The sequence below is a fragment of the Megascapheus bottae genome, chromosome 3, assembly GCF_031878675.1.
Source record: "Megascapheus bottae isolate mThoBot1 chromosome 3, mThoBot2.hap1, whole genome shotgun sequence".
NCBI lineage: Eukaryota > Metazoa > Chordata > Mammalia > Rodentia > Geomyidae > Megascapheus > Megascapheus bottae.
This window is the reverse complement of record NC_143511.1, coordinates 5,882,326-5,904,589: the sequence shown is the minus strand read 5'-3', so window position 1 is coordinate 5,904,589 and position 22,264 is coordinate 5,882,326. Positions and strand designations below refer to the sequence as shown.

General features: G+C 40.7%; 1 protein-coding gene across 7 annotated transcripts in view; it reads left to right on the top strand.

Annotated features, from left to right (window-relative positions):
• The window catches only part of Aopep (aminopeptidase O (putative)), a 336,146-nt gene that overhangs the window by 238,906 nt on the left and 74,976 nt on the right, over positions 1-22,264 (top strand). For all 7 annotated transcript variants that reach the window (XM_090329500.1, XM_090329499.1, XM_090329503.1 and 4 more), the window contains 2 exons: positions 20,459-20,521; positions 20,894-20,968. In XM_090329500.1, the coding sequence (XP_090185626.1) occupies positions 20,459-20,521; positions 20,894-20,968 (138 nt within the window). The remainder of the gene's footprint in view (positions 1-20,458; positions 20,522-20,893; positions 20,969-22,264) is intronic.

The following is a 22,264-nucleotide window of genomic DNA, read 5'->3' as shown; positions in this document are numbered from 1 at the left end:
ATGTGGTACCGAGGAATTGAACCCAGGTTCAAGTGGTTGCTAGGCAAGCACTCTACCACTATGTTAAATGAAAGTTCTGCATTTAATGGTCAGTTGAGAAACTGAAATTTGCTGTTTTGCAAATTCTAGCACAAGTATGTTTTTCAATTTTTGTGCACTATGAAATATTTGGTTCTTTTATATTAACAATAATAATAATTGTCATAATGTGGTATACCTGGGGGGAAGGGACCCCTGATAATTTCTCTGTCATTTTTGTTCAGTAGTTCAGCTCACACTTCTCAAATGTTTATTTCTTATTTTTGTGATTATAGAGGTAATATACAGAGCATTTACAGTTACATACGTCAGATAATCAGTGCATTTCTCTTTTTAGCATTGTCACCCCTTCCATCCTACTTTTTCCTTCCCATCCCCTCCCCACAAATTGTGTAGTTCATTTTCAACATAGAGTGTCGTGAGTGCATTTGTTTACCCTTTGTATAGCTCACACTTTTAAGTGACTGGGCATCTTTTGATGTTTCTTGAAGACATATTCTCCTGGCATCTGAATGTCTATGAATCATCCCAGTCACTTACTGTTAAGCAAAGAGCCCTTTGCATGGTCTCTTCCTGTTGCTACACAGCTCAGCAGAATCCCAAAAGGCATGGAGAGAATTTGTTTACATATTTTATTTTTAGCCTAACTGCGTCTTCTTGGCATCTCTAGCTTAGTACTCTTATTCATTTGCTAAGGAAGCAATATTTAAATACTACAGGTGGGGTGCCTTAAAGAACAGATCTTTTTTCTCACAGTTCAAGGTTCTGAGTCTTAAGATCAAGGTGTTGGCAGGCTTGATTTCTCCTGGGCCCTCTCCCTTTGGCTTGCAGGTGGTTGCATTCTCACTGTGTCCTTACATAGTCTTTCTTCTTTGTTGGGCTCATATCTCTGTCCTTATCTCTTCTTTGTATAAGGACACCAGTTATATTGAACTGGGGGCACACATGTGACCTGATTTCACCTTAATGAGTCCTACCTTCAAACATAGTCACCTCTGATCTACTAGAGGTAGAACTAGAGGACACAGTTCAACCCACAGCAAAACTCATTCCCCATTTCTCTGATTAGTTCAGCATTTCTAGTGAATCTTCTTGAAATCGCCCAGAATTTCTCAAGCCAGACACATTATATTTTATCCCTCTGAGGACGAGTATACTTTCAGTGCAATTTTTGGTCTCAAGTGGTATTAGTTACCTAGTCCACACAAAAATTAAATGGGCTATTTGGTGATAGGAGCAAAAATAAATATAGAAAGATTCATTGTCTCAGAGGATAGTAGGTAGCAGAAGGTGTGTGGTAGATGACACATATTATGAGAGTCATCTGATTGGGCTCTGCCCAAATATTTTGACCTCTTCATAGCACAGGACATCATGATGAAACAGAAAGCATTTGTCATTGATGGCCCTACGTAAAAGATCTATGTTCCTTTTTTCCTTTCCCTTTCAAAACCTGATTTCTAGAAAGCATTTGAATCTCTTCGTAAGACTAGGCCCCTAAGTGAATACTAAGAATAAAAAAAATTCTTTCTTTCCCTGGAAGATTTCTTTTGTACATGGTAGAGCTTGGATTTTTATGGTAGAATGGTCAGGTCTCCATATCAGGTGCAAGGGAAAGCTTCTTCCAGGATCTGAACAGCCCTCCACGTCCACTGTCTGCCCTCCCTTTTCCCCAAGATGAGAAGGTATTTCTATAACTTATGAGCTACTGTGTTGATCCAAAGATGAGAGAAACACAGGTGTTGAACTTAAGATACTCAGTTATTCAGCAGGAAAATAAGTGTACAGATACCTAAGCTAAGACAGAAAGCATTAAGAATAAAAAGAGTACAGAAGAAAGAAGCCTTTTCCACATGTGGAGGATGAGAGGCTGTGGAAGCTGGCCTGAAAAGGCTGAGAGGTTTAGACAGGTAGATGGCAAGAAGGCTACACTGGCCAGGGAGCAACAGAACCAACTGGTGTAAAACTGAGGGTGCATGTGGGATCTATACTGAATAGCCCCAAATCTCAGCGACTGGAGATGACTAACAAGTAGACCAGAATCATGATTGATGCTGATCAGGTGGTGCCCAGATCCGTGGGGGCAGCTGGAAGCAGTTTCCCTGGCTAGAGAAAGAGCACCTCCCAGACACCTCATTCTACACACAAATGCCTGTCAAACCCTTAGTTCCCATTACACTAGCCTAGACCACCCCTAAATGGCAGAAAGATGAATGCCCACTTAAAATCCATAAAGATCCATAAAATCCATATGGTAAATATTTTGATCACTATTTAAATTAGTGATGTTCTGCCCAAACTTCTTTTAAGGAGACCTCCCTCCAAACGGGCTTGATTAGTAAGTCAGGACACAGCCAGATGACACTAGGGCTTGAAAGTGATGCCAGAGCATCCCCACAAGTTTAGAGAACCACCAGTGGTCCAGATCGTTGCTGAAAAGGGGATGAAGTCGCCAGATGGAGTGGCAGTACCCTTTGCTCTTTGGTTTTCAGCTTTGAAAACCAAAGCTTTCCAGTGTCATTCCTTTACACCAATATGGTTTTTAAAAACATCATTAAATATCTGGCCAATAGTATCTATCCAAAAAGCATATGAAATATGCTGAGGATCATCTATATCTACAGGTGCTTTTAGCTTTTAAGGGAGTAAGTATGAAGCCATAGAAAGCAGGCACAGGTGGATATAAGGCAGATGGTGGTGTACCCATTGGTGCCGGTGTCAGGAGAGGACACTTGATAGTGAGGTCCAGCCAAGGCCTTTACCTTTTAGGATTTCAAGTTGGATGTCTAATGTAAATGAAGTGGCTTAAATAACAGAAGTTTATCTTCTTTGTTTTAAAGGCTAATATTCATGATCACACACACACACACACGCAAATATGTCCTACTGAGATCAAACCAAAGGTGACAAACATGCTTTATCACTGAGCTACATTCTGAACACTAAGCATGTTTTTAAAATGAGCTCGAAAGAAAGCACCCAAGGGTGCCTTCCTCAGTTGGTTGGGGTGGAGAGCATTTGAAAACTATTTCCTTTTAAACAAAGTTGAAAAATCTCAACTGACCCAAATGGGCACAAATATTTGGAAACATGTGATACTATGGAAAGAAGTCTAATATTTATTTGATGAACTAAGGATAAATCTGTTCTTCCTTTAAATCAGAAGGAAAACGAAACAGAATCCACAAGCTCTGAAAAGATTATTTGGCTCAGTTTCATTGCTAGAGACAGTTGGTAGTGGCTTGAGTGAATACATGTTTTAATAAAGAGATAAAGTTGAGTTGTTGCTGGATATATAGCTCTGCAGGCTTGGGTTAGATATCCTGGGAGAAGAGGTCAGCAGAATCAGCCAGGAGCCTTTTAAGCTGTGGCTCTCCAATGCACTGTCTACCCACTGAGGAGAATCTTCACATATAGAGCTGGGATTGGTTGATACAATCTCTAGTTCTATGCATTCTTCATAAAGTAGATCATTTCATTGTATCTGTTCTGGAATAATATTCTGTCAGAAGGAGTTGCTTTTCTAAATTCATTCTGAACTCTCAGAATTCTTCATTTAAAAAAATTCCTAGTGAGTAATCCAAATACTTGATTTGAAATTTGGTTTATTTGTTCAATCAATATGCCACACATTGTGCTGGGCAGTGGGTGTTTTGTGCTGAAAGGGAACAGACCCTTCTCATGAGCTCATAGACTAGGGAGACAATTACAAACAAGTCATTATTCGCTAATGCACAAGAGGCCTCTGCCCTAGAATTGGAGACCCTGGATGAACCGCAGAGTTTGACTTTCTGTGTTTGCCATTTTCAGACAGAAGCCTAAGATGTAAGACAATAAAATGCTTGAAGTCTTGGCCCTCATCTCAGTCACAAGTCAGTCAGTGGTTATATAAGTGAGCCATGTAATTTATCCTCAGGGGGCAAAGTCTAGTAAGCTATGTTTGGCTTTTATTACTTGTGTACTCACATGATTCACTTATGGAAAAATTATTATGTCCTTCATCCTGATCAATATCTTTAATGAAGATTTCATTGTAATGGTGCTTTATTTCATGGAAAATGTTATTTATGGAGGGGTAATGGAAACTCAGAAGTAGGATAAAGATACCTATTTCAGAATATAAACCTTGTGTCTATAGAAAAACACCAGATTCTGCTTTTGAAGATGACCTGCCCACATTCTCTCTTCTATTAGCTTGACATTCTCTGGTGGATTCTTCATCAAAAGTAGAACATTTTATACTAGCATTATGCCCTTGCCAACTCTCAGGAGATGAGTGAGCTAGAAGGGGGGCACACAGCCTTTTGACTGCCTTATATCACACAGCAGCATTGCACATCCTGACTGTCTGGGTCTTTGGGGCACTGTTTCCCATTGTGGCCTTCCAAAATAGCCATGGTTGCTTGTACCAGTTCTTGCCACCAAAGCACCCTCCCAATAGGGAAAGCTCTGAAGAGCTAGTCTGCCTTTTCCTTTGTGAACAACTATTCTATTTTAACAGGTAGGTGTATGTTTAATATATGCATGATATTCTGTTTCTTGAATGTGATGTCTTGTGCTTCATGGTGTCACATAGGGAATACTGTGCTTTATTGTACCTGAGAGTTACTATAGTTTTTAGTGTGAATAGATGTGTTTGTGAAGAGAGATTTCTTTGGGTTCTGTTTCTTTGAAAGATATAGGTATTTCTCTAGATAGAAATGAAATTAGATAGCCAGTATCAACCCACCAAAACAAACAAGGGCAAATGGCCAAACCAAAGAATGTTCTATGTATCTGGAAAGCATTTAAAAGATGGTTCCTATATCCTGTTTGTTTTTGTCTGTGTTCGCTGACTCTGAGTAGAACAGTAAGATATAGCCATATCATAGGTCAGGTAATGCTTAACTATCATCGAACTGTCCAGATCTAAATGTGTGTCTTAAAAAGGCAATATTTTTGGCATGTACCTCTATGTGGTCATTGTCTATTATTCCCTGGATCTCTAACAAGTATACCCGTATCAGTCATCTGAGGTCCCATGCTTCCAGGGTGATTCTTTTGCTTGAGCCATTGTTAAACCCAGTAGTTTCAACCTCAGGTCCTGTCTAGTTAACTGCTACCATTTTGGTGTTAATGAAATGAGAAAGTACTGTGTATAGGAGAAGAACCAATACATTACATCCAAGTTTTCTTTTCATTGATAATATCATCATGAGGTTTTGTTAAGTAAAGTTGTTCTTATCAACATAAGAAGGTAGTTAATACTGTAAATATAGCTTTGAGTCAGCTTTATTACCATTGTTTTCTGTAGCCAAGAATGGGTCAGTTACATCATCAGTACTGTGAGGGTGTGATGGGTGCTGACCTGGGGAGGGCAGAGCCTCTATGAGTTAGGTTACTACTTACTGTGCCCAGGTACTCCAGAGACCTCACTGCAGGTATACCTGGTCACCTATGAGAGGAGAAAAGTTGGATTTTACTTGATGAAAGTATCATTCTTTCTCTCCCTGGACTTGTGAATTGTTTGATCCCAGTTTGGGTTCTTATGGGGGGGGCAGGAGGTTTATGTTTCATCTTGCGTGATGTTTTACACACTTGCACTATCAAGAAACCTTGATTGTGCATTTCTTTTCTCTCCCTCTGAAAAATTGCTACATGAGAGATTTATTGGGGGAAAAAAAGCTTGAGTGATTCTCATTCTGTAGGAGCATTGATGTTGGCTAATCATGGAAGAATAGGCATTTGCTAGTAATTTAAATCAGTTATTAACCTGATTAACCTGCAAGAGATAAGAAAGCTTTGCTCGGCTTCTTAGTCTTCAAATTCTTGCAGATCAGTATTAACCATAGGTCAGTTTTTTCCTTAGGAAGTGGCAACTGTTATTTCTTTTTTTTCATATACTTGTATTGTAATTAATAGAAGGGTTACATTATATTTACCAGATAGAAGGTGCATTACTTCACAAATTTTGATATCCTTTCTCATGTTTTGATCCCCATTTCCCTTCACCCACCCTAACCCCATCTTGTTTTCCCCCTTCCATATCCTATTTCAAATAACCAAATGAGCATATATACAGTATATCAGATAACAAGGTAAAATACTGTAACAATATGAAAGAACCAAGGGACAGCAAAAGAGATGAGAGATAACAGTACATTAAGGACAGCAATCACTTGTTATATGGCTTTTGTTTCTATATAATGGAGGTCCTTTCATTTAGCACCCTACTATATGGCCTTATGAATTTAGGTTTTGTTCTATTGTAAATCTCTACTAGGAGAGCCCAAGGTTTCTACTGATTATGACAAATGAGGGAAACCATTGAGCCTATGTTCCTTTGAGTATGGCTTACTTCACTCAATATGATTTTTTTCTAAGTATTTCCATTTCCTTACAAATGGGCCAATTTCATTCTTTCTGACAGCAGCATAGAATTCCATTGTGTATAAATACCACATCTTGTTGATCCACTCATCAACTGAAGGACATCTGGGTTGGTTCCATATCTTTGCTATGGTAAATAGTGCTGTAATGAGCATCAGTGTGCTAGTAGATTTAGTATGTCCTTGTTTCTGGATGATTGGGTAAATGTCAAGTAGTGGAATTGTTGGGTCATAGGGGAGCTCTATGTTTAGTCTTTTGAGGAACTGCCAATCTTCTCTCCATAGTAGTTGAATGAGTTTGCACTCCCACCAGCAGTGTAGTAGTGATCCCTCCTGGCCACATCCCCTCCAGCATCTGTTGTTATTAGATTTCTTGATCATGGCCATTCTAACTGGAGTGAGATGGAATCTTAGAGTTGTTTTAATTTGCATTTCTTTCATGGCCAGAGATGTCGTACATTTCTTCATGTGACCATAGGCCATTCTTATTTCTTCTTCAGAGAAGAAGTCTTTGGCCCATCTTTTAATGGCATTGTTGTTGCTTTGGAGATTAGTTTTGGTGTGATTCAATTTTTTGAGCTATTGATATATTTTAGATATGAGGCCTTTAACTGTTATTTCTAAGATACATTTAATGGCCCGACGCAGTGGCTTAGATGTGTAGTCTCAGCAGTCAGGAAGATCGTGGTTCAAGGACAGCCTGGGAAAAAAGCTAGTAAGATCCTATCTCCACCAACAAGCTGAACATGGTATCCTGTGTGTATGGTGCCAGCTACTTGGAAGGTCTTATGTAGGAACACTGAAGTCCAAGGCTCAAGGGTATTCCTTAAAGCAAAAATGTGAGACCCTATCTGGAAAATTACTAGAGCACAAAGGGCTGGGCATGGCTCAACTGTTAGAATTCCTGTCTAGAAAGTATAATGTCCTAAATTCAAATCCAAGTACCACAAAAGAAGATAAATTTTGAGATCTGAAAATAAAGTATTTATTTATGCCCATCACATCAGTATCCTTGAGGAGAAGGCCTAGAGTTCCAGGTTGTCTTTTTTTTTTTTTTTTTTTTTTTTTGACAAATAAGGAGACATGGGGCCCAAATGTTTAGGAAGAAACCTCATTTCTTATGCTGCTTTCTATTTAAATCATTAGTGTATTTACTGCTTAAAAAAAAACAAAAGCCAAACAAACAGAACCAGTAATGAAATCTTTATGAGAAATTGCCACAGTGATTGCTGCATATTTTATAGCAAAATGTTGCAGTGTTCCATATATTGAGAAAGTAGAACCTATTTGGAGTTGGGATGATCAAACCCAGATGCTTTCCTAAAATTATATTTTCAGTGCATTTATATGTCTGTTACAAAGTGTGCTACATGCTAAAAATATTTTCCTTTGTAGGCCAAGGGAAATTTCAAACCACATTGAGGGATACATATATCAGATGGTTTTTCTTAAGTGTGTTAAGGGCATCCTGGTTGTTATTAGCCCCAACTTTACAATATGACATTATTTATGCCAAAAAGCTTCACAATTCAATTCTTCTTTAATTTCAGCAACTTTATTGGCATGAAAATGCATGGAAGGGAGGCCAAAGTCAATACATCAGAATTTAGGGCTAAGACTCCAGGGCAGCAAGTGATAATGGGATTCGGCTGCAGATAACTCCTCCATCCCTGAGGCCTGTTTCCTGGGACAGGGAAGCTGACTGCATTGGGCAGCCTCTCCTGTCTTTTTCCAATGGCTTCATCTCATTTTCTCTCTGTCCTCCCTTTCTTTTTCCTCAACCTGTTGGGAGTGCTGTCTTTTTTTTTTTATATTCTATATAACCAAGCAAAGACACCCCACCTCCCTCACTTCTCTCTATATATATTGGTACTGGTACTGGGGATTGAACTCAAGGCCTCCTTGCTGTCCTTTACCTCTACTTGCTCAGGGCTAGCACTCCATCATATGAACCACAGCTCCACTGTGGCTTCTTGATAATTAATTGGAAATAGAATCTCATGAATTTTCCTGCTCAGGTTGGCTTTGAACTTCAGTCTTCAGATCTTACCCTCCTAATTAGCTAGGATTACAGGAGTGAGCCCCCAATTCCCAACTATATTTCTCTTTTAGATGCATTTATGTTTGGCCTTATCACACACAAAAAATGTATTTCTCCAGAATTTTCACTGGTCTTTCCCCCAAATTGTATTTCCATCCTTGGTACTGACATTTTGTAATTGAGAGACATGCGCTCAGATTTTACATAAATGCTTCAGGAAGCTGCAGATCCATCAATCCAAGAGTATAGAAAGTGTCTGACTCTAAAGAACTGTACTTTTAAAATTTAATCCTTCCCACTTCCCTGGTATATACCACATTTTACATATTACAATGTCCAGAAGTTTAAAAAGGTTGTTATTGAGTAGACTCTGTGCTACTCATTATGCATACTAGTTATATATATATATATATATATATATATACTAATCACATTGCAAAATAAGTATTATATTCTTTTTATATTTTTTTTATTTTTAGATCTCAGTGGTCCTAGGGTTTGAAGTCTAGTCCATTTGCTTGCTAAGCAGGTACTCAGCCCTTTCAGCCTCACCTCCAGCTTTTCATTGCCTTGATCATTTTTGAGATAGGATCCTGCTTTTTGTTAAGGCTGACCTGGGCTGTAATCCTGCCATTTGTGTTTTCCCTTGTCACCGAGATGACAGGCATGAGCTATTTCACTCAGCCATTGAGTGTATTCCCCTATAGCTAGGACATCCAGAGTGTGCCATAGTGCCCAGCATTAGGCCCATTTTATAGATGAGGAAATTGAAAGGCAAATATCCCTAATTAGAACACTTGTGTTAACTATTTCATTAGCTATACACATTTGTAGCTACTATTAAGATTTCTGGCACCTTTGCATCTAACAGCTGGTACATTCCTTGCTTGTTTGTTTTGAGATAGGGTCTCCCTATATAATCCAAGATGGCCTTGAATTTATAATCCTCTTGCCTCTGTCTCCCTAGTTCTTAGGGTTACAGGCATGCATTGTGCCTCGCTTAATTTTATGGTATTTTTGTAATGGTTAGCTTCTTATTTTAAGTGGCTGTTTGTTTTCCTGTATAATAAGACATAAGAAAAAGAGAACTTGCTTCCTGGTATCTATCTTATTGCTTGTGGTTTTATTACTTCCCCTTGTAGCCTGTACTAGAGCGTGAGCTCAGAGACTGGCTTCTGTCCCTTAGCTTTTTCATTGAAGGCAGATGCTCAACTACTTCAGCCACAGCTCCACGCCTAGTTTTTGGGTGGTTATTTGGAGAGAAGACTCTTTCCTGGTCTTTCCTGTCCTGGCTGGGTTTGAACTCTGATCTTCAGCTCTCAGCCTCTTGAGTAGATCAGATTAAAGGCATGAGCCATTGATTCTATGCAAGATGCTCAGATGGGCCACTTATCTGTAGGTTTCATTGGAGAACATTAGCTCAGGTCAGACTTTTAGTTAATTCGAGACCTTTGAAAGTTTGCTTAGGTTCAAATACCAAACAAGCTGCTCTACTCACTGTCGCATTTCATCTTCATCACAGCATTGTCCATCTCATTGGCTCAGAGAAGTTGTATGACCTGAGTATCCCCAAACAAGGACACAGGGTGCCTAGGTCAATGTTCTCAGCAGCATATCTCCCATTACACCAGGGCTTTGTAGGAGACAGTGTCATCACATTCCTAACACAGCACTTAAGGCAGCAGCAGCTTGCTTTTTGTGCTTTCCAGTGGCCTCGAATCTCAAAGAGCAAAGCAGTGAGAGTCACTCCCATAGAGAGCACAGCTAAAAGAACCTGTAATATTTACACTATAAATTTAAATCCATAATTATGAAAATGATCAGGTCTAGGAGTATAGCTCACTGTCAAAGATGAGTATGCCCTGGATTTGATCTCCAATGCCATAAAAAATAAAATCAGAAATGACTACAAGAGAGCTTTAATGAAGTTGAACCTAACCTAATCTTAACATAAATATAAATTAATGGATGATTCTTAAATCTTGACTATTAAGAAGTATTTATGGTAAGTCCAATAAAGCTCTAATGTTTTTTGTAGTTCTTTTCCATCTATTATACGGGTAAGCACAAAAGACTGTGTTGTTATGCACAGAATGGCTGGGATTATCCCTAGTAGAGAGAAGTTATGTTTGGCATCTAAAGAACAATGAGAGTTTGCTGCTTGACTGATCAATGCTGGATCAAGTTCACATTCCCCAGCTCCCACTCTCCCACCTCCACACATTGGGGTGGAAGCAGAGCAGAGAGGGAGGACAGGACAGGTCCTTTCTCTCTCTCTCTCTCTCTCTCTCTCTCTCTCTCTCTCTCTCTCTCTCTCTCTCTCTCTCTCTGAGATCTAAGCTAGGGCTTTCCTAATATGGAAACAACTGAGCCTGGATAACATTAAACATTGATTTCATCCACTGCTAGAGAAAAAAATCCTATGAAAAGTAAAGAGATTAACAGCCAATTAATTTTGGTTCTTCCCATTGTTTTCTGGGAATACTTCCTTGTATGGAGCTAAATGTTTGGTGAACAAACATTCTACAAATCACTTTTTCTCATATGTTATTTATTTTTGCAATAGGCAAAATATACCTCAAAACTGGCCGATTTTATTTTACTCTGTGTGTGTATGTGTGTGTGTGTGTGCGTGTGTGTATGAAAGGGGGGGAGGAGGGAGGGTGGGAAAGATACAGTGATACAAACTCATTCCTCTTGTTCAAAAATTATGACTTAGGGAGCCGGGCGTTTGGCCTAGTGGTAGAGTGCTTGTCTAGCATGCATGATAACCTGGGTTCACTTCCTCAGTACCACTTACACAGAAAAAGCTGGAAGTGGTGCTGTGGCTCAAGTGATAGAACTTGAACCTTGAGAAAACCCAAGGAGAGTGCTCAGGCCTTGAGTTCAAGCCCCAGGACTGGCAAAAAATAATGTGTCTTATTTGGATTTTCTTGGAGGTCAAATGACAGGTAATCCAATATGAGTGTGAAAGTTTTTAAAAGTAAGACACACTGAGGCCACAGACTCTCCACACTCCCTCCTTCAAAGGCAATATCCAGCATTGGCATGCCCATATACAAACATTTCTAGACACCACACCCAATCCATCTTGGAAAGTGACAGGAAACTACCTAGACATGGTGTTGGCTTTCAAGCCAGTAAAATATCAAGCTATGATATGTTTGTGTGTTTAATTAGTAACATGCTTTGGGGTATTTTTGTCAGAATTATCTTCTTAATGGCATCCATGTATGTGTATGTGTTTTCTAAACAAAGGACCTCATTTAGTTAGTAGATGCCTGTGACTCAAAAATATCAGCATAGGCTGCTTCCTTAATGCACATTACCTTTGTGTACTGCTGAGGTCTTTTGCATCAGCATTTGTCATCTCCTGGTCCTAGCCAGCAGACTTCCAAATGCAGCCAATACCATAATTAGAACACTGAAAATACCATCTTCATTTCGGGTCAGCACTAATATCAGGTCTTCTAAAGACAAGGATCTGAGATCTTCTCACTCAGGATCCACAATTGTATTAACTATGATCCAAGAAAAGACTCAGAAAAGCCGAACATCTGTTTATGATCACTTCCTTTCTGCAAAGAGGGTTGAAATCTCCATCTACGTTTTCTTTTTTTCCTGGTAGCCTGATTTGAGTCTCAGGACCTGTGCTAACTCAGCTAATGCTCTTCCATATGATCCTTGCTTCTGTCTCTGCTGGTTGGTTGTTTTGGAGATGGAGTCTCATGGAGTCTCTTGCCTTATTTGGTTGAGAACCTAGATCCTTAGCCCTCAGCCTCCTGAATAGCTAGGATTACAGGCATGAACCACCAGTGCTTGCTCTTCTATTTACTCTTAAGTCTTTTGTGTGTATGCTTACCTCATATTTCTAAGTCTATTAGGAATATAAGCTTTGGAAATGAATCCTTATATTAGCCCCTCCTCCCAGCATTTTATCTATCATCTGCCCAAAGGGCATATAGTCATCCTGCGTCACTGATCTTCAAATTTAGGTATCTCCCAAGCTGGTACAATTTCTTTACCGTAACCTATATGTTTAGTGCTAGAGCATCATTAAAATAAGTCAGACCCATTGTTCTCAATGCTAGCTGCACATTAGAAATCATGGGTGGAGGGATGTTAAAAATAACTGGTACTTGGGTCCCTTTTCCAGAAATGGGACTCAAAGTAGTCATCTTAGCATTGGGTTTCTTCCTTCCTTTCATACTCAGTTATTCTAATAGGCAGTCAGGGATGGAACCCACACATTAACACCTACCTATTTGGAATTCTGTGTGTCATCTGTAAAAATTCCTTTTAGATTATAGTGTCTATAAATGTCAAGGTTCCTGTTAAGAATTTTAGTAACACAGATAGTGAACGGAAGATACTAATATCTGTTTCCTTGAATGTCTCTTCCAGAAGAGTTTTATGGTATCAATTATATTTTGTGCTCTCTGATCAGATCTACATAATAATGCTTTAAAGTAATGCTCCACACAAATGCTCCCTGAGCTCTCTACCTTTCCAGCTAAAAGACTCAAAGGTCAAGGACAGAGAGCCTCTGTCCTTAAGATGTGACTCTGTGAGGCAGAAGCAGAACAGCGTATGTGTGTGGAAGCATTCCAACCAAATGCTTCTTTACAAATCCTGGCTCTTCTTGCTCTTTCCACCAGTTCAAAGGGTCTGTGGTCTCTGATAGATGTGGTGATTCAGTATTATTTCTGTTTTAAGTCACTTGCGTTCAGCTTCAAATCATGTTGCATTGCTTCTGAATTCTAATAGAACTTGATAAATATCAATTGTATTCAGCACATTAGCTATGTCATTTATGTTCAAAATTCTACTAAAAGGAGTGCCAGAGAGCATACACCAACTAATGTGGATCTAAACTCCCACAAGACCACATGGGTTCCTTACACCACTCCCTTGTCCCAGGGATTTCCAGAGATCAGGGACAGAATCTCACCCTGTTTTGTTCTTAAAAAGTCTGGACCAGAGTTTTGTAGTCAGTAACCACCATGTTTGTCAAGTGAACAAACCATATGTCCAATTTACATTCTTCCTACTAAGACTCTTTCATTTGATTTTCATATCAAAAGAGATAAAATATTTGTGAATTTATTAATAGATTTATATGATAGCTGTATAGTCTGTTTTTCATTTTTAATAGCGCTTTTCATTGATTTGCATGTGTGTGTGCGTGTGCGTGTGCGTGTGTGTGTGTGTGTGTATTCGAATCACTCTTGGGGCTTACTCAGAGCTTGAGAGCTGTCCTTTATTTTTTTTTTTGTCAGTCCTGGGCCTGAGCTCAGGGTCTGAGTACTGTCCTTGGATTTTCTCAAGGCCAGAGCTCTACCACTTGAGCCTCAGCACCATTTCTGGCTTTTTTCTATGTATGTGGTATCAAGGAATACGAACCTGGGTCTTTGTGCATGCTAGGCAAGCACTCTACCACTAGGCCAAACTCCTGTGCTGTCTTTGAGCTTTTTTGCTCAAGCCTGGCTCTCTACCACTTGAGCAACAGATCTACTTCTGACTTTTTTTGTTTTCTGTTGAGCCTGGCTTTGAACTGTAGTCCTCAGAGCTCAGATATCTAAGTAGCTAGGATTATAGTCATGAGCCACTGGCATATAACTGTTTTCATTGAATTCTATGATTAATCACATGGTCTTAACTTTATTTATAAATGTTAATAGAAATATTAGAATCATGAAAAATTTTCAGATCCCCATTTGTTCTCTTCCAAAAAGAGTAGGGAAATTAAAGGATTAAAAAAAAGAACACTTTACTCATAAGCTTCTTTATTCAAAATGGAGTAAAAACATCTTCAAAAATAGATAAATACACCCAGATACATAAGGCCATATAGGATGACACTAAATGAAAGGACCTTCAGGATATAGAAACAAAAGCCATATAATGAGAGATTGTTGTCCTTAATGTACTATGTTATCTCTCATCTCTTTTGCTGTCCCTTGGTTATCTCATATTGTTACAGTATTTTACCTTGTTATCTGATATATTATATATATGTTTATTTGGTTATTTGAAATAAGATAGGGAAGGGGGAAAACAAGATGAGGAGTGGGGATGAGGGGAGGGAAATGGGGACCAAAACATGAGAAAGGATATCAGTGTTTGTGAAGTAATGCACCTTCTATCTGGTGAATATAATGTAACCCTTCTATTAATTACAATAAAAATATATGAAAAAATAGATAAATATGACAATAGAAATGGGTCAAGGAAAGTGAAGCAACATGAAAATAGTAGTCAGAAAACAACATGGATCCTAAAATCAAAATTAATATGTAAAAAGTATACCCTTTGGTTTCTGCACAGACTAAAGTGTGGTCTAAGAGCTGTAATCTTTCTAGAAGTGGGAAAAGGATAAATCTAAACTGTACTGTTGGTGAGGTTAAAAAAAAAACAACTACCTTAGTCTCATTCCTCCTGATGTTGATATCGAGAAGTTTTTCCTGTGGGCCCTCACAGAAAATTACTATCTAATGTAATAAACAACCCTCTAAACTCATCCTTCCGGTAAACATTCAATGGATTTTATAGGGCTGTTTCTTATAATGCACCTCCATAAAGGTTGATGGCTTCTTACCAGAACTTAATGCGATAAGAAGACATTCAGAGAGTACTGAAAGACAAAGTCCAGGGCCAGCTTTATGGTGGTCTGGTTTAATACAACAATATATTTTATACTATCTAGGAGAGGAGTTTGGACATCAAAAGAATCTGATGCTGAAGAAAAGTGAGAGTATATGTGTGTTGTATGTTGTTTGAGAAAGAGACAGACAGACAGAGACAGACAGAGAAACAAAGCAAAAGAGAGAAAGAGAGAGAGTTGGTAAGAAGAAAGCATGTAAAATGTTCCCTCAGTAAAGGTCTGCAATGGTTTCTGATCAACAGTGAGAATAGGATTGTGGTTAAAGAAAGGAAGCAGTTCTGTTAGCTAGTTCACTGTAGAGCCATAGGCTTTGGCAGTCAGCTAAGCCAAGTGTGGGATTGATTTCCTATTTTTGAAAATTCTACTTTATAAGGCCTTCCACTAAGAGTTCCCTTTAGTAAGGCCAAAATCTTATTCAGGAAGAAAGTTGGCCTTCATTTTCACACAGAGACAAAATGGACAGAAAGACAAATTATATGTAATTTTAAATTCAACCAGAAATCAAAGAATAAAGGAAATTTTTTCATTTGTTCCTAATTCCTATGTGTCACTGTATCTTAATCTAAACTTAATTTTACTTCCTGATCAGTGAAGATGCTGCTGCTGCTGCTGCTTCTTCCTCTTCTTCTTCTTCCCTCTCCTTCTTCTTTCTCTTCTTCTTCCTCCTCTTCCTCTTCTTATTCTTATTCTTATTCTTCTTTTCTTTAGAGATCAGGCCTCACTATGTCACTGAGGATGGCCTAAAAGTAGCCATCCTCTTTCCTCTGCTTCCGGAGTGCTGGGATTACAAGTATATTCCACAGGCTGAGGACATAATTCAGCTAACAGAGTCCTTGTCTGGCTTGCAAAAGGCCCTGGCTTCCATTCCCAGTGCCACAAAGAAACAAACATGAGCCATCAGACTAGGTGATTTTTTAATTCATCCTTGAACATATGTTGGCAATAGAACCCTTCTGAAACCAGCAGAGGTTTCTGGAACCTTCAACCTCGTTTAGTATTCAAAAGTCTTTTGGTTTCTTAGTGTGGATAGCTTTCCCTCTGCTTTGCCCAAGGGAGTGTAATTTGCCATCTGAGGCTGTTGGGATAATTAAAGGGCTCCTTCTTTGCCCCATAGGCCTTCCTGTTGAGTAGAAAGACCAGCTTCTTCTCATTCCTCTACCCTGTGCCTCACTCTTTATGAGAGGAGAGTGTATACGATATTAACAATTTGAAACTGGTATCACTTTTTCCTGTGAAAGGAATAACTTCCTCTTCAACTAAACTGATGAGGTAGGGTGGAGTGGGAGAAACATCCCTTTGAAAGTAACCACCAGTCCTATGTTAAGTAATACTTTTATTTTATAGTAATGGCTTTTTCCTTAGCCTTTGAAATTGTCTTCAGTTTTATAAACTGCTTTGACAAGGAAGTTTTCTTAGAACAACTTTCTTTCTAACTTGTCTACTAGCAGAGACATTATAAAAGATATAATTCAAATAGAAAACATATGTTTTGAGATAGCCTTAAAAACTTCTCTCAGGTTAGGAAAGATACTGGACTATCCATTCCTTACTGCAGAATTTCAGGTTTTAAAAAGTAGCCTCACCAAGTGCCAGTGGCTCACACCTGTAATCCTAGCTACTCAGGAGGCTGAGATCTGAGTACTACAGTGCAAAGCTAAACAGGGCAGGTAAGTGTGAGACTCTTGCCTCCAATTAGCCACCAAATGCCAGAAGTGGAGCTGTGACTCTACTTTAGCAAAAAAGCTCAAGGGCAACACCCAGGCCCAGCACACACAACAAAAGCCATCTTCCAGATTCTCTACAGTGTTCCATTATTGGTATGAACCCATAAAGAAAGGGAGGTGCGCTGTGCTCGCTCGGTGGCTCAGGCCTGTAGTCCTAGCTACTCAGAAGGCTGAGGATCACGGTTCAAATCCAGCTGGGGCACAAAAGACCAGAAGACTCTTATCTCCAATTAATCTCTAGAAGACTGAAGTAGAGCTGTAGCTCAAGGGGTAGGGCAGTAGTCTTGAGCTGAAGAGCCCAGGGACAGTGTCCAGGCCCCCCCCAAAAAAGGGAGGTGCAAGTAGACAACAAAAGAACTATGTTTAGGTTGTGTTGAAGACAGTTAAAATTTTAATATTTTTCCATTATCTTGCAGTATATTCATTTTTCATTTTAGCATAAATTCAGCTCCTGGAACTATTTTGGAATGCTATTTCAGTTATTCATATATAGGAACCCTTTGATTTCTCCTTTGTATTTTTTGAAGGCACTTCAGAACTATGCTGGTTTTGTAATTAATATCTCTTTCTAAAAAACCTACAATTCTGTGCTTTTTATAAGTGTAAGTAAGGTAACTAGAGTTAATTAGAACAATATATGATTCTTCCCCCCTTGAGATTTTTTTATGTGATATTCATTCATTTATTCTTTTCTACTTTCACCCTATTTTTAAACATTTATTGAGCATCTACTACATAGGAGGCAGTGTTTTTAGTGACTGGACAAAGACCAACAAAAGAGACAGGATTTCTTTCTGCCTAGAGTATAAAGTCCAGTTAGGGGAAAAGACATTCCATTAACTAATTGGGAAACAGCTTTTAATTGTACAGCACAGAGTGAACCCTAATGTAAGCTTTGAAATTTAATAATAACACTGGTTCCTTAATTGTAACAAATTTTTACCAAATGCAAGATGATAAAAATGGAGAGAACTGTAGGAATGAGAGGTACCTTCTCCATTAAGTAAAACTACTCTAAAAATTAGTCTCTTCACTTAAAAAATTAAATTGTTGTAATAGGCAACCACTAAAAAGGACACAAAAACACAATTAGAAAGAATAGTAAGGGTGACATAATTTGGAATGACGAGTAAAGAATGACTTTTCACAAGTATTACAAGGCCAGAAATAGAGGATAAATAACGGCTAGATAAGCAAAATGTTTTCAGTAAAGCAAAGTAATAGAATTGGTATTACCTTTGGGAATGAGCACTCTGATTTTTCTGTGGAGAAAAGAACAACATACAGAAGTTGGGAAGCACTTAGAATGGATCCTAGCCTTTGCTTCCCATTTTACAAAGTACTAGAATCACACAGTTTCTTTGGGCAGCCTATGACAGAAATCCTTGAGTTCTTCAAGAGCTGGGTGCTAGAAGAAAGGAGACTTTGTGGCTAGTGCTGTAGGGTTCCTAGGTCTCAGTTCCCACAGTCTTTCTTGTGGTTCCTTGAAGTTTATGGAATTAGGAACAATTGTGTGTTTGTGTGTGTGTGTGTGTGTGTGTGTGTGTGTGTGTGTGTATATGTGTGTGTGTCTACAACTGATGAAAATTATGAGGAAAAGCAACCTTCAATTATTATCTCACCGTAGTGATAAGATTCTCATAGAAGTCTAAGATGTAATTTGCAAAAGTTATCTTTATTCCTATCTTTATTGCTAGATTGTTGTAAAATTTGTTTTTGTTTCTTTTAAGGCTACAATCTGAAAAAAAAAGTGTTCTAAATCAACATAGAATATCCTTTTTAAAAAGTCCATTTCAGCAAGGCATTGTTTTATTACATCAGTATTGAACAGTTTCATAGTTCCAGAGTTCCTGAGGGCAGTGAACTCTTAAGGAAAAGTATTTTTACTGGGTAAAAGGAAGCATCTTTCTGGACAGATTTCTATTGATTCTTGTACAGTTATTGGTAGCATGGAAACTTGAATAACTTAAGGTTCTGTTTCCATTTAAAATCAAACAGCTCTGCATATCCACTTCACGATTTGTAATTTTTTTATCGGCCTCTAAGTATGTGCACCCAAGATTTATCAAGCATCAATTATTTCTGTGCATTTCATTTAGAGTAGAAGAAAAAAATGTTTGAAATTGTGATTGTATAACATGGTTAGATAATCCATTGAAAAATTTTAAGAAATGAGGATGCATTTCATACTTAGCTAAAGATACAAAATGGTTAATATATCCATTTATAGTTCTCTCTAGAGTTGGATTTTTTTTTTTTATTCCTGGAAACCCAAACACTGTGTTAGAGCCCTCCCCACCCCATTTGAGCAGATCCGTTGTTTATTTTAGGAACTAGAGACGCACCATTAGTGTATGGTTAAGTAGTGTAGTTATGAATATGGAATGAACGGATAAAATGAAGTTTTCCACTCTGATGTCTCCATTAAGAAGCTCCTCTTTGTGTAAAATACTCCATGGAAAGTTGCTTCTATTTAAAGTATTGGGTTTGATCTTGGCTTTGATCTAAACCTTTTGATCTTGAAAGGATGGAGTAGCAATAAAGAGGGGCAATACAGAGTTTCTTTAAAGAAATGCGATAAAGTTAAAGGATTGGTCAAAGTCAGCAAAGGCAAGTACTACCCAAAGCTCCTTCCCGGCCCTAGCTGGCAGCCAGCGCGATCGAGTTCTGATGTGGATGGGCGCAAAAGCCTTAGGGGGGCGGAGAAAAACCTGAGCGAGGGCACAGTGTGTAAACCACGAGAAACGTTCGGCCTCGTTATGGAAACGGACCGAGCCTCTTCAGTGCCATCGCTGTGGCGGTCCACCTCGGTGGCAGGTCCGCCTGGCCCAGGCTCGGCAGTGCGGGCTGTCTCTGATTCCCGCGCGCCCACTGCTGTTTTGCACAGCCGGTCTCCCTCCCCGGAGGTCACCTGTCACCACCTGGGAGTCCTGGGGCGCTGACAAAGGTCTACTTATGGCGTCTAATCTATGCCCCGAGAACACTCCCGTAGGAAAGTTCCTTTTCCTGCGCCAAAGCCAAGAGGCCACTTAGGTTTTCGACCCTGTGCGAGCAGCTAGCACGGGCCCTTCGGCGGAGCACTTCACCTTTCCACCAGCCGTCCAAGAAGCCCCGTGGCGGGTACCCCGGAACCCAAGGCTGGGGTTGGCTAGGTGAAGCGTGCACGCCCGAGGCCTGACCGCGCGTGGGAGGGCGCGGGACCGAGGGCGCGAGCGGGACGCCTAGAGAGAGGCTGGGAAGATGTTTCCAAGGAGAACAATAAAATAGCCCGGCGCGGGGCGGGGGCGACCTGCGGGAGGGCGGTGCGGAGGCCTATACCTTTAAGGCAGGCCCCGCCCCCGCGCCCGCCGGTCCGCCCGCCCGCCCGCGCCGCCGCCGCCCCGGCCCCGCGCGCCCGCCGCCCGCGCTGCGCCTTAGGTGTTGCGGGCCCCGAGCGCCCGCCTGGCCGCTCGGCGCTCTCGGCCGGACTCGCGCCCGCCGCCCGCCGCCCGCCGCCGGCGCCTCCATCTCCATCCTCACCTACGGCGGGCGAGGTAGGCGGCAGGGGCGAAGACTTGGCGGGGCTCGTGGGAGGAAGGCTGAGGCCGTCCCCGGGCTAAACTTGACTCTTCTCCCCCCGCAGCCGCTGCGGACCGAGCACCAGGCCCGGGCGGAGTGCAGGCTCGCGCGGCAAGTGGACGCGGAGGTGAGTGCGGGCGGCGCGCGGCTGCGCTCCCTTCCCGCCCCCCTCCCCTCCCCGGGGCGGCGGGTCCCGCGGCGCGCCGCCGACGCGCGGCGGTGGTGGGGAAGATGGGCCTTGCTCGGGGACCCGGGGCGCGCGGGCCGCGGAGCCGGGCCCTGACCCCGCGAGGCAGCGGCCAGGGCGAAGGTCACGGCCCCGGCGCGCCGCGGGCCCGGCTGCCGGCGCGCGGAGGTGGGGACCCCGCCAGGTGCCGCGGCCGCCCCAGGTGGAGCGCGGAGGACCGCGCGCGCGAGGCGGGGGCTGCAGACTCCCACCCACGAGCAGCCCGAGACCCGTCGACCTGTTCAAAAATGCCCTGTGGTCTTTGAACTGCAGGTCACGAAATGGATCCGAGCGAACCGGAGACCCCGAAAACGGAAACGAGGGGAGCAAGGAGAGGTGTTTGAAAAGGTAGGGGATCCCCGAAGAGCGTTGGGGGTGCAGGTCTCCATACACAGCCTCCTCTTCCAAGGGACTTACTTGGCCACCATGATCCGACTAGCATTTTACTTGTTTTTAAAAAATAAATTTACAATAAACCAGAGTTTGCTTTGAGCGGTGTGGCTGATTCTGTAGAAATAGCCCTCTTGTGAAGTAGAAATGACCCAGATGGCCATTCAACAGAGCCAGGGGACTTGAGCAGGATCCATTACTATAGGACCTGTGGCACTAAGTTACCTTGGAAAAACGAAAGAAAGCTTTCCAAACAAATGTCAGAAGGGCTTCTGTGGTGATGAGAGACGCAATAGCCACCAGATTTTAAATGACAGTCACCTGAGAAAATGCGCCATGAAGGAAGTGGGTTACTTGATAAAAATACTAGAAGGAATGTTTCTTACTCTAAAGCCAATGAGAAGCTTATTCTCCTAAATTTAAAATTTCAGTATGTTACTTTCTCGAAGTTAGGGTGCCCCTTTTCTTCTGCAGTGGTGTTCGGTTCAAATTTTATTTGTCATTGTGATAACTATTTTAAAAATAAGGTAAGTAGTCAGATATTTTCTATGTGACTAAATGTAAACAGATTTTATTTTTGTTGCTTTTGCTTAATTTTATTTTACTGTGTTTTTTTTTGCCTGGGGGAGGGGGGTTCTAGATAGCACTGGGGGATTAAAATAACGGTGTGTTGTTTTTCTGCTGCTAGAATGTATGATGAATCACTCTTGATTTTGAAGCCAAATTCTTGCTGATAGTCCTGCTGCCAACTTCTGAGATGTGTTGCCTTAGTATGGGCATTGCAGTGTCTGAGAATGTGCACAAAGCACATCATAATGAAGGTGATACCGAAGTTTCAAAGTGCATTTAAGGATAGAACAGAGCAGCTTCTAACAGTTGGGCAAGAACTAGCCTGAAAGTATGATTTTACCTAGACGTTCAGTATGTGTGAGAGTGCTACCCTGGGCCTCTCCCATTTTAAACATTAGTCACTTCAGCTAAACAATTATAGAAAAGTTACCTTTTTTAAACAGACTTGAGTTTTTGAGATATTCCTCAGTATGCTGTGGAAGGTTATGTTTGTTTAACTTTTCATGATTTAGGTGTTTTTTTTTTTTAAGTTTATGAGGTGATGTCTGAGATCATAAAATGTCCAAAGAAGGAAAAGTACTTTAAAAATGGCTGTAGCTATTTAAAAAAAAAATCAAACATAAAATTGCCTGAACATAATCTACCATGCAAGAGGGAGAAACCTTTCTCTTTGTGGATTATTCC